This window comes from Scomber scombrus, chromosome 17 (assembly GCF_963691925.1).
Source record: "Scomber scombrus chromosome 17, fScoSco1.1, whole genome shotgun sequence".
Lineage (NCBI taxonomy): Eukaryota > Metazoa > Chordata > Actinopteri > Scombriformes > Scombridae > Scomber > Scomber scombrus.
Genome location: NC_084986.1, coordinates 1,959,376 through 1,975,771, shown reverse-complemented (window position 1 = coordinate 1,975,771; position 16,396 = coordinate 1,959,376). Strand labels below are relative to the sequence as shown.

At 38.7% G+C, this 16,396-nt stretch overlaps 1 protein-coding gene across 3 annotated transcripts in view; it reads left to right on the top strand.

The window, feature by feature from the left end:
* Window positions 1-16,396, top strand: part of ncoa1 (nuclear receptor coactivator 1) — a gene marked incomplete at its 5' end in the record, with an annotated part of 164,152 nt that overhangs the window by 10,192 nt on the left and 137,564 nt on the right. Inside the window, 5 exon segments of one of the 3 annotated variants that reach the window (XR_009927271.1) lie at window positions 2,389-2,487; window positions 4,000-4,417; window positions 4,522-4,690; window positions 4,855-5,047; window positions 6,918-10,952. Coding sequence is in view for 2 of the 3 variants with exons in the window: in XM_062436804.1 (XP_062292788.1) it covers window positions 2,389-2,487; window positions 4,000-4,417; window positions 4,522-4,690; window positions 4,855-5,047; window positions 6,918-7,100 (1,062 nt within the window). 3 annotated transcript variants of the gene reach the window in all.

Here is a 16,396-nt window from a genome sequence, read left to right as displayed (position 1 = left end):
GGGAGGGAGGAAAAAAGGAAGGAAGTAAGGAGAGAAGGAAGAGAGGAAGGAAGGAAGTGATAAAATGAGTAAGGAGGGAGGGAGGAAAAGAGGAAGGAAGTAAGGAGAGAAGGAAGAGAGGAAGGAAGGAAGTGATGAAAGGAGTAAGGAGGGAGGGAGGAAAAAAGGAAGGAAGTAAGGAGAGAAGGAAGAGAGGAAGGAAGGAAGTGATAAAATGAGTAAGGAGGGAGGGAGGAAAAGAGGAAGGAAGTAAGGAGAGAAGGAAGAGAGGAAGGAAGGAAGTGATGAAAGGAGTAAGGAGGGAGGGAGGAAAAAAGGAAGGAAGTAAGGAGAGAAGGAAGAGAGGAAGGAAGGAAGTGATAAAATGAGTAAGGAGGGAGGGAGGAAAAGAGGAAGGAAGTAAGGAGAGAAGGAAGAGAGGAAGGAAGGAAGTGATGAAAGGAGTAAGGAGGGAGGGAGGAAAAGAGGAAGGAAGTAAGGAGAGAAGGAAGAGAGGAAGGAAAGAAGTGATGAAAGGAGTAAGGAGGGAGGGAGGAAAAAAGGAGAAGGAAGGAAGGAAGGACTGAGGAAGGGAGGAAGGAAAAGTGGAAGGAAAGCAGGAAGGGAGGAGGAAGGGAGGAAGGAGTGAGGAAGGAAGGAAAGAAGGAAGGAAGAAAATGAGTAAGGAGGGAGGGAGGAAAAGAGGAAGGAAGTAAGGAGAGAAGGAAGAGAGGAAGGAAGGAAGTGATGTAAGGACGGAGGGAGGAAAAGAGGAAGGAAGTAAGGAGAGAAGGAAGAGAGGAAGGAAGGAAGTGATGAAAGGAGTAAGAAGGGAGGGAGGAAAAAAGGAAGGAAGTAAGGAGAAAAGGAAGAGAGGAAGGAAGGAAGTGATGAAAGGAGTAAGGAGGGAGGGAGGAAAAAAGGAAGGAAGTAAGGAGAGAAGAAAGGAAGGAAGTGAAGAAAGAAGTATGGAAGGAGGAGGGAGCAAAGAAAGCGGGGAGGAGGGGAAGAATGAAAGAAAAATTAAAGAAAGAGGGATGAAGGAAGGAAAGAAGGAACAGTCAAAGGAGATGTCAGGAGGGTTAAGACACAAAACCTTCATTTAAATCCTGCTGTCTGCACCTGTTGATATTTAGAGTTATTCTCAGTAGATCACCTGCAAAACTCCACTAACCCAACATGCACGCTGTCTCTTAGTGAATCAGACCCTGTGTGCTTCGTGTGCTTCGTGTGCTTCGTACACAATAGAGATATCTAATCAATAAATAAGTACACACACTAGACACACATTCCTCTCATTGCTCACGACTGTGCTGTTAAGACCTTCAGATTTTCTTTCACTAAGTACAGACGAGCAGCTTTCTGTATTCTTCCACCGTTTAATTACGACTCTTTTCATTAAAATGAATCACGAACATTCAACTCTTTGTCTGTCGTCCTCACCCTTTTTCTTTTCCTCTCTCAATAATCTGTTAAAGTCTTCTATTGAATCCCTTCATCCTGTAATCATCATTCTATAGTTTTATCTTCTTATCAATTTTATTTGTCTATTTATTTTGTCTTTAAGTTTCTTTTTTAACCTAGTTTTAATCCAACTTATTTAACTTATTTATTTATTTTTAGTCTAACTTTAAATAAACCTTTTCTCTTATTTTCTCTTATTTATTTAATTATGTTTTATATATTTAATTATTTATTTCCACTTATTTTATTTACATTTTTAAAGCATTTTAACTAATTTTTATTTTCTCTTGCGTGCATTATTCCTTTTTTTAAATTATTATTATTATTATTATTATTTATTTATTTTTCTCTCTTATTTTACTTATTTATTTAATACTTTTTTATCTATTTAATTATGTATATACACTTATTTTATTTACATTTTTAAAGCATTTTTTAATCATTTTAAATTATTTTTATTTTTTCTCTCTTATTTTACTTATTTATTTAATACTTTTTTATCTATTTAATTATGTATTTACACTTATTTTATTTACATTTTTAAAGCATTTTTTAATCATTTTAATTTTCTTTTACATTCATTACTCCTTTTTAAATTATTATTATTATTAGTTATTTTTTCTCTTATTTTACTTATTCATTTAATTTTTTTCTATTTAATTATTTATTTCCACTTATTTTATTTAAATGTTTTATAATTTTTATTTTCTCTTGCGTGCATTATTCCTTTTTTTTTAAATTGTATTTTTTATTTTTTATAATATTTTTATTTTCTCTCTTTTTTCACATTTTGTCATTTATTCTGTCTTATTATCAGCTTGTCAATCAAATAACTGTAAAGCACTTTGAACTACACTAGTCTGTATGAAAGCTGCTATATAAATAACGTGTGATTGATTGATTGATTGATTGATTGATTGATTCATCCTTTTTTCTCCGTCTCAGCTCCAGAACAGGCTGGCGGTGGTGAATCCGTTCCCAGCAGGAGCTCAGCATGTGAACATTGGGATTCGTCAGGTCCAGCAGCCTCAGATGCCGTCACAAGTGAGTCACTGTCGCTTTAAGAGACCTGGACGATAACCTGAACGTATTATGTTCTACTTCCATCAATGTCTCTGCTGAAATATCACTTAACCCTCCTGTTGTCCTCGAGTCAAGGAAGGAAGGGAGGAAGGAAGGAAGGATGGAAGGGAGGAAGAAGGAAGGAAAGGAAGAAGGATGGAAAGGAGGGAGGTAGGGAGGAAGGGAGGAAGGAAGGAAGGATGGAAGGATGGAAGGGAGGAAGGGAGGAAGAAGGAAGGAATGGAAGAAGGAAGGAAAGGAGGGAGGTAGGGAGGAAGGAAGGAAGGAAGGATGGAAGGGAGGAAGAAGGAAGGAAGGAAAAGAGGGAGGTAGGGAGGAAGAAGGAAGAAGGAAGGAATGGAAGAAGGAAGGAAAGGAGGGAGGTAGGGAGGAAGGACAGGAGGAAGGAAAGGAAGGAAGGAAGAAAGGGGGAGGGAGGGAGGGAGGAAGGAAGGGAGGAAAGAAGGAACAGTCAAAACAGACAAGGTCAATTTGACCCGGGAGGACGACAGGAAAGTTAAATCTGCATTAATACATATTTTTTTGCAGCTGTTTTCAATTTAAAAAAAGCTTAAAAACGATCCAGATATTTCCCTCAGTAGATGGTGGAGACCAAAGCAGAGCTAAAAGAAGAGTGAATATTATTGCTCTTGTGTCTGCCGGACATTTAAATAAATCACTGTTTGCTAATAAGTTCGTTAAAAGTTGTTTCAGTGTCATATTTTCAGCTTGCGCTGCTGCCCCCAAGTGGCCAAAGAAGGTAATGCAGGTTTAATTAGAAGTAAAATGACTCTTATCAGCTAATTAATCAATATAACTGGTTAAAAAATAATAAGTATCACAATTTAAATGCAGTGATCCTTAAAAGAAACACTATCAGACTATTATTGTGATTTATTTTAGATTTATTTTCAGATTTTAATTGTAGTAAACATGCGCAATATTTAATAAAAGTATTTTTTGTACGAGGAGTTCAATTCAATCAGTAAATATACAATAACAATAAAAATAAATTTAAAGTAGTTAAAAATAGAAATAAAAACTACATAAAATCAAGTAAAAATACAATATTTGTAGCTTTCTCTTTAAAACATTTAGTGATCTGGCTTCCCTGATATCTATCGGTAGTTTTAGGGTGTAATTAACAAAAGCTGCAATCCTCTTTTTCTTCTTTTGCTGTAACCCGAACCTTCATTTTTAGTCATTATGCATCTGTTTTTAGTCATGATGCATGTATTTGTAGTCATTTTGCCTCTTGTTTAAATCATTTTGCATCTCATGTTATTCATTTATGTCTGTTTTGATACCCAGCCTAACTTTCTATATAAGGAGGAGGACCTTAAAGTCACTCCTGAAACTTACATGGAGCAATTACAGAGCTGAAATCTGCACTAATGTGTTCTCTCCTCTTGGTTCTGGTCAGTAGTTGATGGTCAGTATTTGAGCTAAAAGAAAAAGCTAAAACAAATAAAGGTTGTCCCTCTCGTCTCTCAGCAGCCTCCTCTGAACGCTCAGATGCTGGCGCAGCGTCAGAGGGAACTCTACAGCATCCAGCACCGCCAGCGCCAACTGTTCCAGCAGAAGGTCATGCTGATGAGACAGAACATCGCCGGCACGCCGACCGGAGCTGTGGGGCCCGTCGGCACTGCCAGGGTCCCAAAAGGCCCCCCCGCTGCCCCCCAGCAGCAGCAGCAACAGTTCAACTTCCCGGCAGGGTACAACCCGATGACGGGAAACCCTCCTACCTCACCAAGTCACTTCAGTCCCATTTCCGGGGGTCCGCTGGACAAAACGCTGGCGGGCAGAGTTCCCCTGAATAACCCAACGCTGATTGGAGGCGTGCAGGGCCAGTTCAGCAGCACCGTCAACTCCTCGTTACAGCAGAACCTGTTTCAGCAGTTTGGAGGGTCTGGTGAGTTACGCAGATTTACACAGATCCTTAAAATGTGATATTGTGATATTCACAGTCTAAAAATGTCTTCGTCTTCATCTCCTCCTCCTCCTCCTCCGTCACAGCTCTGGTACAGCAGGATCCACCTTTCCCTCCTGAGATGAGCCCCACCAGCCCTTTGTTGTCGCCTCAGAACTCCACCTCCCAGAGTCCTTTGCTCCAGCAGGCCCCGCCTCCCGGCTACCAGTCACCTGACATGAAGAGCTGGCAGCAGACGGGCCTGAGCAGCAGCAGGTGAGTCCACCACATGATAAAAATAGAACATGTATGAGTAACACAAAAAAAGTAATCTGACAAACAAACAAACAAACAAAACCAATGAGAATAGTCAAAACAAGACAATAGTCAGTGTAACGTGATGATGATGATGATGATGATGATGTGTCTTCGTGCTGCAGCCTGTTCAGTCCATCGGGGCAGAGCGCACGGCAGCCGTTTGGCCAGCAGGGGGTTTACAACAACATGAGCATCACCGTCTCCATGGCCGGAGGCTCGGGAGGAGTTGGCTCGTTACCTCCCATGGGGCAGCCCGTCGTCGGCATGAGCAACAGTAACCTCAGCAACGTCGGTTCGGTGTGTAGCGACCAGCAGGTGAGTGAGTCTCTCCTCTGACTCTGGTTTTTATCATGTTATTCCCTTATTTTGCCAATTATTTCCTTGATTAATCAATTGGTTTTTTGGTCTATAAAATGTCTGTAAACCTTAAATGTCCCGACTAACAGTCCACAACCCAAAGATGCTCCGTTTACTGTGATAGAAGACAAAAGAAACCAGAGAATATTCACATGTAGAAGGCTGGAAACAGAGAATATTAACATTTCTTCTTTAAAAAAAATGACTCGAAACAACTAATTAATTCACAATTGTTTAATTGATTCATTGTTGCAGGTCTCGTTGTCATGGTAACATCAGTGTTTGTGTCTTGTCTGTTGTAAATTTGGCTTTTGTGAAAGAATATCATGTGTAAAGTCTGTTTCTGTTTGATTTTTGTCTCTTAAACTCAAAATGTTTGTCTTTTTTTTCCTTTAACTTTTTATTCATAGTGAAACAACTCAAATCTATCCGAAGTTCAACTGATTTTAATCATCTAACATTACGAGCTGTACGATCCTTCGAGGACAAGTGAAGGACCTAAAATGGAGACTTTTATTTTGGTTTTATGTTTTCACTAGGGCTGTCAAAGTTAATAACGCGTTAAGGCAAATGTTTTTTAACAGCGTTAATTTCTTAAAGTCGCGATTAACGTGCGCACATTGAGTTTGAACCTGTAGTTTAGAAATAAGGAAGCAATGCAGCAGTAAAACATTTAGGATAACAAGCAGTCTGCATAAAGCAGCATATGTATCCGCTCACATGTTTAGAATTATTAATATTAAAAACATGAAATATATCCCCTAAAGTACATTTAAAACAAATAAAAAAATGTGTGATTAATTTGCTATTAATCGTGAATTAACTCGTGACAATCATGCGATTAATCGCGATTAAATATTTTAATTGATTGACAGCCTTAGTTTTTACTCATTCGACATCATTCATTGCAAAAAAGGCTAATTGACACTTGGTTTTCTGAAACCTGTACATTCAATGTCTTAAAACAACAGTGAGTTTTTTTTCCAAATGAAGATTAAGTGTGTTAGTGTGGAAGTATAGTAACAAAAAGACTTGAGTACTGAAAAAACAGTAACGTTGAAACATAGAAGATGAAGATTTGACTCATTTGGACGACTGAAGCTTCATATTAGCTTCAGATCAACTTTTAAAACCATGTTTACACAGAAGGAGGACTGTGGATTTAGTCCTCCATCACTTCCATTGTAAACATTATTTAGGGATCCTCTAGTGGTCAATATGAACCATAGACTGTATATAAGAAATGGACGTAACATCCGTGACGTCACCCATTGGTTTGTGGACTGCTGCTCGGAGGCCAATAGTATCGGATCTGAGCAGCGCCATCTTGAAAATTTCCGGTGCATGCTGGGAAAAATAAAAACAGGGATTCTACTTATATGGGCATCAGGAGGAGCATGAGGCGCCCTCCTGAACCTGTGAACCAATCAACCTGTCAATCACCACGTAGCCACGCCCTAATGCATACCCTGCTTTATCGTCACATATAAAATCAGGGAGGCCAAAATGTCCCAAATGAACATCATACTGCATTGAAGAAGGCTTTAAACTAGCGATTGAGACCATAAACACATTTTGAAAACGTTTACTGAGGTTAGAAATCAAGTGAGAAGTTGGTGAATTCTCCATTGACATGTATAGAGACGGAAGTCCTTTTGACACCAAAACGGTCGCCCCCTGGTGGCCTTTTGATAGAATGCAGTTTTAAGTTACTTCCACGTTGGCCTCATTTCAGAGGACCTGAACTCCCCGACTGGTTAATACACAAGACTCGACCCCCCCAACATATCTCCTCCTGTCTCTGCATCACGGTTGCTTCTCTCTGCAGGTGCAGCAGGTTCAGGTGTTTGCGGACGTCCAGTGCACAGTGAACCTTGTTGGCAGTGACTCCTACCTGAACCAGAGCTCCATCGGAGCCGCCGGCGCCTCCCAGAAGGGCCCCGGACCGCCGGGCTCCCAGAACAACCAGGCCCAGCAGAAGAGCCTCCTCCAGCAGCTGCTCACCGAGTGACACACACCCTTCCCCTTCCTCCTCCTCTTCCTCTTCCTCCTCAAAACAACACCCCCAAACTTCAAGCTCTCCTTACTCCCTCTACTTCTCACTTCTTCGCCTCCTCCTCAGAGGTCGGTGCACCAGACCCATTGCTGTCTCTGTCTCACCTTTCGGACGGATGGATGGATGGATGGATGGATGGACGGCTGCAGAGAGGCTCAGAGCGGTTTGGCTGGTCTGTCGGCGGAGTTACACACAGCCGAACCACTTCTGTGCAAAAGGGGAATTGTTGGGGGCGGGGTTGTGTTGGTGGCGGTGGATTCGGGGCTAGGTTTTTTCGTGAAACCGCCCAGTACTTTAAGAAAAGACTCAAGTCAGAAGGAGCAGCAGTGTATTTAAACCTGCCTGTCTAATCTGTCTGACAACCTGTCTGTCTGCCTCAGCCTATTAAAGGCAGTGTTGTCTTGCTGCTCATTCCTTGGTGACCTACTTCCTGCTTCCTGACCCAAGAAAACAACAACAAAACTGCGACATCATTTGTAGATTTGCCAAGTTGTCGTCACTGTCAAATCAGGGCCGGCCTACCTTTTTTTTTTTTTTTGGGTGTTTTTTTTTTTACTTTTTCAACTTTTTTTTTTCAGTCGCAGCAGCAACCGCAACAACAGCATCTTGGGAGCATGAGTTTCAGCGTACAGTTGGAGCTCAGCGTTTTTGTTTTGTTTTTTTTTAAGTGTGGGAGTATCCTACACAGCAGCACCTCTGGCTTTTAATTTAGGTTATATTTTTATTTTTTGGTTTTCCTCTACCTGTCTCTCAGCGATGTGGGAATGTTAAAGGTTTCAGACCTCTGTGGCATTGTGGGATAGAAGCTCAGTATCAGCTGGTTCTGTGACTGTCTCTCTCTATCAGCTACAGTGCCTGGTGGAAGTTTGAGTTTTTCCCGAGCTCTGCTTCTTCTTCCACATATTATTATTCTATTTACAGTCTTCTGTTTTTTATTTTTTATTTTTTAAAACAACAAGAAATTTTTTTTCCCGGTTGAATTGTGTTTTTTTTTTTTTTTTTTTGTTCTAAGAAAAAAAGAAAAAAAAATATTCTGCTCTCATCATCATCATCATCATCAACATTATCATCATCATCATCATCATCTTCATCATGATCATCAGAACAAGCTTTTGACAACAGCCAGAATGGATGGATGGATGGATGGGAGACAGACGGGATGCTGCTCAGTTTGGAACTTACGTGTCTTTCTCCCACCGGGAGGAGGTTTTTATTTTTATTTTTATTTTTATTTTTCAAAGTATAAAAAAAAAAAAAATAGACTGTTATGATTATTTAACTGTCTGTCCGTCACATTTTACCCCTCACCTCAGCAGCTGTGAATACAGAGCCCGATCGGGTTCTTTCTCTCTCTTTCTCTCTCTCTTTCTTTCTTATGTATCTTTCATTCTCTCTCTCTCTCTCTCTCTCTCTCTCTCTCTCTGTCTCTCTCTCTCTCTGTCTCTCTCTCTCTCTCTCTCTCTCTCTCTCTCTCTCTCTCTCTCTCGGCCTATCAGTGTTGTTTGCCATGTGCACCATGCAGGCGGGTAGTATTGTACAGTACAGAAGGACAAAGACTTGGTGATGAGCTCACTCTTTTTCTCTTGTAACTGCTTTCCTTTTTTTTTTTTTTTTTTTTTTTTAAAGAGAAACGAAAAGAAGAAGAGAAAAAAAAGACTAAAAAAGAAGAAGTGTAATTAATTGATTATTCAGAAAAGCAAAACTATGTATAATGTGATTCGATCCAGGTTTTGTTTTTTTTTTTGGAGAGAAAAAAACAATTATTCTAATAATGTCGACTCATTGTTTTTTGAGATTTATCCTTTTTCTTTTTTTTTTGGCATCATGATATTGTAATAATACCGCTAAATGTTGCAGTGGAGGAGGAAAGTTATTCCATCTTCTAAAATGTGAAAAGAGATTCTAAGCGATTTGATTTTCTTTAAAAAAAAACATATATATATATATATATATAGCTAGGTCTCGCTCCCTTCGGCGTCCCATTCTTGCGCTAAAACGTTAGCCACACTTTTTCTGGGGGATTAAAAAAAAAAAAAAAGGGGTTTTGATTGCTTTTGCTTTCTCTTGTGGTAACCAGGGAGATAGTTAGCCATCTCTTTCTTGCTTTTCTCCTGTTTTTTATTCTTATGTATGTACAATACTTTAAAGAAAAAAAACTTTTCAGACAGTACATGTGTTTGTAACCATTGTATAAAAAAAAGAAGAAGAAGAGAAGCATAATAATACCCTTAAAACGCGTTTAAATGATGCGCTTTTTGGTTATTATTCCTTATATAAAGACATTTAAAGTAGAGGCTTTAGTAATAGAAGTTCCTAACAAAAAGATGTGATGGATAATTAGTTTAAAGCTGTCATGAAATCTGAGTCAAAACAGGATGGGATGGGTTGAGTCGCAAAAAACATGAAAACAAGTTTATATTTTTTATTTTTTTTCCTCACCTTTTTAAAAAATCCTGTTCTTATCGATGTTGTTCCCCTTATTTTATTTTATTTTATTTTTTTATTTTATTTTAAAGGGAGAAGGGGGGGGGAGTGGTGGTTCAACCCCTCTTCTCTCTCTCTTTCCACCTCTGGTTCCCTGATGAAGACTTCACTCCACTGGCTACACACACACACACAAATACACACACACACACACACACACACACACACACACACACACACACACACACAGTTTTCTGTTGACTACTGTTGCTCAGTCAGACACTGTCTCTCTCAGCGATAACACACCTCTGTTAACAACAAACTACAACTACAAAAAAGAAATAAGAAAAGAAAGAAAGAACTCACACTTTAACCAGGATCAGAGAAAAAAGGAAGAAACCCTGCCGAGACGTTGCCTGCAACAACAAATCTTTAATAGAGTAAATAACAGTAAAGACTCAGATATGATCTTTATATATCAGGCATGTTTTAATACATATGTGTCTGAAAGTGGCTGAACTCATACCTGTTGTGTATCAGTCTTCTGCTCTTTTTTTTTTTTTTTTTTTTTTTTAAACACAGGATTATTTCTACCAGGGAACATTTAGTGATTTTTTAAATAAGAGATTTTACATTTTAACCCCCCCTGCACCCCCGCACCCCCCCCCCCCCCCTTCTTCCTGTTTTATCTGCCAAGTCTGTACTCCAGCACAAAATCCAGCGCTCCCTGATGGAAGTACTCCTCGTGTGAATCCTCTTCCTTCTTCTACTTCTTCTTCTTCTTCTTCTTCTTCTTCTTCTTCTTCTTCTTCTTTTTCTCTTTTTTTTGTTGTTTTTTAAAAAAAATCTTCTGTCATGAAAGATTTGGAGAAAGTTGTGGAATCTGTGGAGAAGGTTTTGCATATACAAGCGCAGACCTCACATTTAGATATTATTAAAGAGTAATGATAATAATAATAATAATAATGATAATAAGGATGATGATAGGAGTGTTTTAATGACTTCCAGATTCAGAACTCAACTTTTATTTTCAACGTACATATTTGATGCTAATTTCCGTGAAATGGGGCTTTTTCCTGTGTACAGTTTATTTTTTACAGAGATACTTCACCGTATGCAACGTTACCCAGAATCCAGAGGGATAGTATGCAAAGGTGGACATTCCTCCAGTGTTGTTTGCATGCGTGCACATTCACGCACCGGTTCCCCAAACGGTGGCACGGCAACAGTCACACGTTTTTAAATGCAGGAAAAGAAAGAAAAAAAACTGCCTCCTGTTTTTTCTCTGCAGCTCAAAAAAAACACAAAGGTGGAAAATTTCTGCAGATATTTATTAGAGAAGTTTTTAATTTGGGGTTTTTAACCTTTGTGTCATCCTCCCGGGTCATCCTTCTCTCTTTCTTTCCTCCCTTCCTTCCTCCCTCCTTTCCTTCCTTTCTTCCCTCTTTCCTCCCTCCCTCCTTTCCTTCCAACTTCCTCCCTTCCTTCCTTCCCTCCTCCCTCCTTTCCTTCCATCTTCCTCCCTCCCTTCCTTCCCTCCTCCCTCCTTTCCTTCCTTCTTCCTCCCTTCCATCCTTCCTTCCTTCTTCCTCCCTTCCTTCCTCCCTCCTTTCCTTCCTTCCTTCCCTCTTTCCTCCCTCCCTCCCTCCCTCCTTTCCTTCCTTCTTCCTCCCTTCCTTCCTTCTTTCCTTCCTTCTTCCTCCCTTCCTTTCTCCTTTCCTTCCTTCTTTCTCCTTTCCTTCCTCCTTTCCTTCCTTCTTTCTCCCTTCCTTCCTCCTTTCCTTCCTTCTTTCTTCCATCCTCCCTTCCTTCCTTGACTCGAGGACAACAGGAGGGTTAAAAACACTGTAAGCTGTTTTAAACACTTCTTCTTAAATTAGGAGATAAACCAAAAGAGAAAAAGATTGGTTTTTTTAAAGGATTTAAAGGTGATTGTCCCATTTTTCTTCTTTTTGACCTCGACTCTCGCTCTGTTCTCTCTACCTCTACAACTTTCCCCGCTAGTAAACTTGGAGAAAGATTTTTTTTTTTTAAAGATGGCTGTAATACCCTCTATTCAACACTAGGGGGCGTTACGGGAATATTAAACTGGAGTCAATCTAAGTTAAAAACGAGTTATCTCTGCGACGCCTCAATCACACGGTCTTCAGTCCACCGACAGCATCATGAGTGTAGAGCTGCAACTAAGATTTATTTTTTTATTACAGATTAATCTCTTCGTTATTCTCTCGATTAATCAAAAAAAAACTTCAGCCTCATAATGTCTTCTTTTGTCTGCATCTCACAAATATTCAGTTTACAGTCACACAGAAGATAAAATATTCACATTTAAGAAGTTTTTTAAGCAACGAGTCGATTATCAAAATAGTTGGCGATTAATTTACCTGTTGATGGAGTGATGATTGTAACTCTACGTTATATTCAACCTGAGTCTTTTTAACCTTTTTCTGCTGTTTTTTTTTTAAGGGAGACAAAGAGAAGCTACTTATGGACGATAACTGAGACAAAGCTGTTTGATTTTCTCCACAACTGTGAGGCTTTTAAACCCCTGCACTTCAATACTCCTCCATTATATGCACTTAACAGGCAGTAAAGTAAGAAAGAAAGAAAAGCGTTATTTTACAGTTGCTCCTTTTTTTGTATAGAAAACGTTCACAGTGTCAAACAAACAGAGGTGTGACAGTCCTGTGCCACCGTTTGGTCGATTTAAAACGACACAGAAGCTGCACAAAGTGGAAGAATGTATTGATTTGGAAGGTTTCTGCTCATCTGCTCCGATGATTTCGCACACGTACAGTATTGAAACCCCTCCTCTTTTTAAAGCGATGGTTCGGCGTAATTTCGACCTAGCGTCATAAGCACCATGCGGTCTATCTAACCACCCGCTCCGCTTTTTTTTTTTCTTCATTTTGTCGCAAATTGGTGGAGTTAGAGCCATCAGCTGAATGGCTTAGTAGAGGACCCACCAGAGTATCTCGTAAATTACTCCACTAATAATGCCTGGGTTGTTATCAAACTTCTACAGTAGTACAAATAGGGTCTTTACCATAGACTGAATCATCTTGAAAATTCCCAGTGCATGCTGGGAAAAATAAAAACAGGGATTCTACTTATATGGGCATCAGGAGGAGCATGAGGCGCCCTCCTGAACCTGTGAACCAATCAACCTGTCAATCACCACGTAGCCACGCCCTAATGCATACCCTGCTTTATCGTCACATATAAAATCAGGGAGGCCAAAATGTCCCAAATGAACATCATACTGCATTGAAGAAGGCTTTAAACTAGCGATTGAGACCATAAACACATTTTGAAAACGTTTACTGAGGTTAGAAATCAAGTGAGAAGTTGGTGAATTCTCCATTGACTTGTATAGAGACGGAAGTCCTTTTGACACCAAAACGGTCGCCCCCTGGTGGCCTTTTGATAGAATGCAGTTTAAGTTACTTCTGCGTTTGGCCTCATTTCAGAGGACCGGAACTCGATGCATTGGAAAGTTTGTAAGTACACCAGGAGTTTATTAAAATAAAGACGTCATGGTGCATATGACGCTAGGTCGAAATTACGTCGAACCATCGCTTTAAGCTCTCTGCGTGGAATATCGGTGTTGCTATGGAAACGGTTTCCTCTACAAAAACCCCCCCCACGCCACCATCCCTCCACCCAACCCATCGAAAGCAGAAACGCAACAGCAACTGTCAGCTTATCCTGTGATCTAAACAGAAAAACTACAAAAAACTACAAACTACACCTGCCAAATACAACCAATGCATCTTTAATCTTTTTTTATTTTTAGATTTTATTCAGTGGAAAACGACAGTCCTTCCCTCCTCACTACAGTTAACAGGTACAAAGGTTAAAGGTTATTTTTCTTTTCTTTTTTATAAATATAAATATATATATATATAACATTGGTTTTCAAAATGTTAACATAATGTATATAACAGAGAAATGTGAATATGTATCTGTTCAGAACACAACAACACACACACACAAAAAAAGTAGTGCTCCGAGTTTGTGGTAAAATAACTACTCGCCTCCGTCATGTTTTTATTTTACTTTTTTCTTTTGATTTTCTACTTTTGATTTTTTTTTTTTTTTCTGATGATGTATGTATGTATATGACCATCAGTGAGTGCGTATGTATGTGTGTAAGTGATTAATACTGTATATCTGGTGTTCTCTAAGATGGAAAAGTCGAAGATGTCCTGGTTTGATTCTTTTCTTCTTTTACTTTTTAGACCCTGCACATTACCTGTGGGTGTTTTCTCTTTTTTTTTTTTTTTTATTCTTTTCTTTTTATTCCTTTTTTTTTTTTTTCAGATAACTATGCCAGAGAATGGTTTAGCGACTGCTGAATGTGATTTTACTGAGAGAGAAAAAGAAGCAGTGTGGACTGGCTTTTTGTACGGGTTAATTTAAAAAATAAGAAAAAGAAAACAAAAAAACAAAAAAGGCCATATTATTATTATTATTTAATTTTTCTCTTGTTGTCAACAAAAAAAAAAAAAAAAAAAAAAGTTTAAAGCAGATCTGGGAGAGTGGAGCCTTGGTTTTTATGGAGAAGCATTGCCTGGTTGTTGTTGTGTATATGAGTGGGCTTTTTTTTTCTTCCTCCTTTCTTTTAATTTTTCTAACTGTCTGACTGATGTAGCCTTTTTCTTTTTTCTTTTTTTTTGCATTTGTCAATAGTAAAAATGACCAAAGCTTTCAAGATGTTTGATGGATATCATATGCAAACCTCATCATCACTGGACAAGACCTAATGTAGCGCCCCCCCCCCCCCCCCCCCTCCTTTTTCTGTTAATTTGGATTTCTCTCTCTCTCTATCTCTCTTTCTCTCTCTTTCTCTCTCTCTTTCTTTCTTCTTGTTTTGCATGTTTGTCTTTCCCTCCCTCCGTCCCTCCTGACTTTCTAAACACTATTTTTCCTCTTTTTTTTCAATTTTAAAAGTGGCCTATCAGCAAAGGTGATGTCCCAAAGTTTAGAGTTTAGAGAAGTCCCAACTTTGCCAATGAGGTCTTTTTAATTTTTAATTTTAATTTTTTTTATTTTTGGAGCCTAAAGTGCTATCACTCGTTTACAGGAAGAAAAAAAAAGAAAACATTGCAACAGTTAGCTATGCACCTTACTTAAGAAAAAAAAAAAACAAGCATTTCCTCACGTTGACTTGTAGAATTAACACTGGAGCAACACTAAATCATGGATTTCATAGGCAAGATATTTATAGTTACCCCTTCAGTTTGAGGGGTTTTTATTTTAATTTTTTTTCCCTTCAGTGAATTTAGTTTATCTGATGACCTTTTTCAGCTTTTAATCTCACAGTTAAAGCTTATTATCGGAAGAAAAAACAAAAGAAAAGAAACACACAAACACAAACACACAATTTCTTTCCATTAACTGAATACTTTATACCAAACTTGAGGTGCCTCGTGTATATATTTTCCGCAGTAAAGAATTGCTCCTTTGCTGTTTAACAATAATAACCTTGTTAATCAGGGTTTTTTTAAACCTTTTTTCACCTTTCTATAAAAAAAATAAAAAAAGAAAGTTTACTGTATTTTAAAATGACTTTTTTACACACGTAGAAGATTAATCAAATTTATTCCAGGAATTTGCAAATACAATCTAATTTTGCACTTTATATCAGATTTACTTGGAGTGAAAAGGCCATCAGAAACTGTTTCAATCAGATATAATAAGTAACGTCCCCTGAATGTACCAAGAAACTGTTAGTTTTACTAGTTTAATTAGAAATATAATGACTTTCTCAGGTTCTTTATGAAGAACTTGACTGTAGTGGATATTACCCATTATCCCAAAAGACGACTAAATAATTGTAAACACTTTACCTTCTTTGTAATGTAAGTTCTTCTCTCTTTCTTTCTCTTTCTTTCACTCTTTTTCGTCTTTCTCTCTGTCGACGTCAACCGATCCTCAGTATAAATACTATGCTAATCTTCTTCAGGTGACATCCCCTCCTCCTCCTCCTCCTCCTCCTCCTCCTCCTCCTCCTCCTCTTTATCTCTCAGCTGACACCAGGCGAACTGTTATTATAATAATAATAATAATTAAGAAAACAAAAAAAAACCTCCTCCAACTTGAACTCTCCGAACATTCCTGCTCACAAACAAATTCACTCCTGTTTTTTTTGTTTTTTTCCCCTCAAACCAAGGTGGACACTCGCTTTTTTTTTTAAGTCACACAAGTCTGGTTTCTATATGAGACTTAAACCTCTGCTATCCAGCAACAATTGTGCACTGACATAAACGACAACACACTTTAACTGTGTTGCTTGTCCTCTTGTGTTTTGCTTGTCTTGTCACACTTCTGTGCTGCCTAATGTAGAATAATTAGCGGTGTGTTCGTACCAGGATCGGGCTAAATGTCTGGCGTAGGTAAACATGCAAAAAAAGAAAATGACTGAAAAACGATTTGATGCTTAAAATATAGTCCACGAGTTAAAAAGGAAGTTATGTTAATTAGCTTAGATTGCTTTTTCCACACTCGCTCGTCATTGGTCCCATATGGTATTTATGCACCGCTGAGACTTCTCCACAGTCCTTTAAACTCCCACTCATTCCTTATGCAGATGTTCAATTATATCTCTTCTCTATGTGAACGTTAACACAGCATCAGTTGTCGAGTATTGTAAGTGCTGCCTTATTGGGACTGAGGTTGGATGTGGTTCAGAGATTGTTTTTTTTTAAAGAAGAAGGCTTAATATTAACATTAACTCACCACTTTGTGTTGTTTTTTTCTTGGGGGGGGGGGGGGGGGGTAATGCTTTCTCTGCAGAATTTGAGTTAAAAAAAGACCAAGGTTCC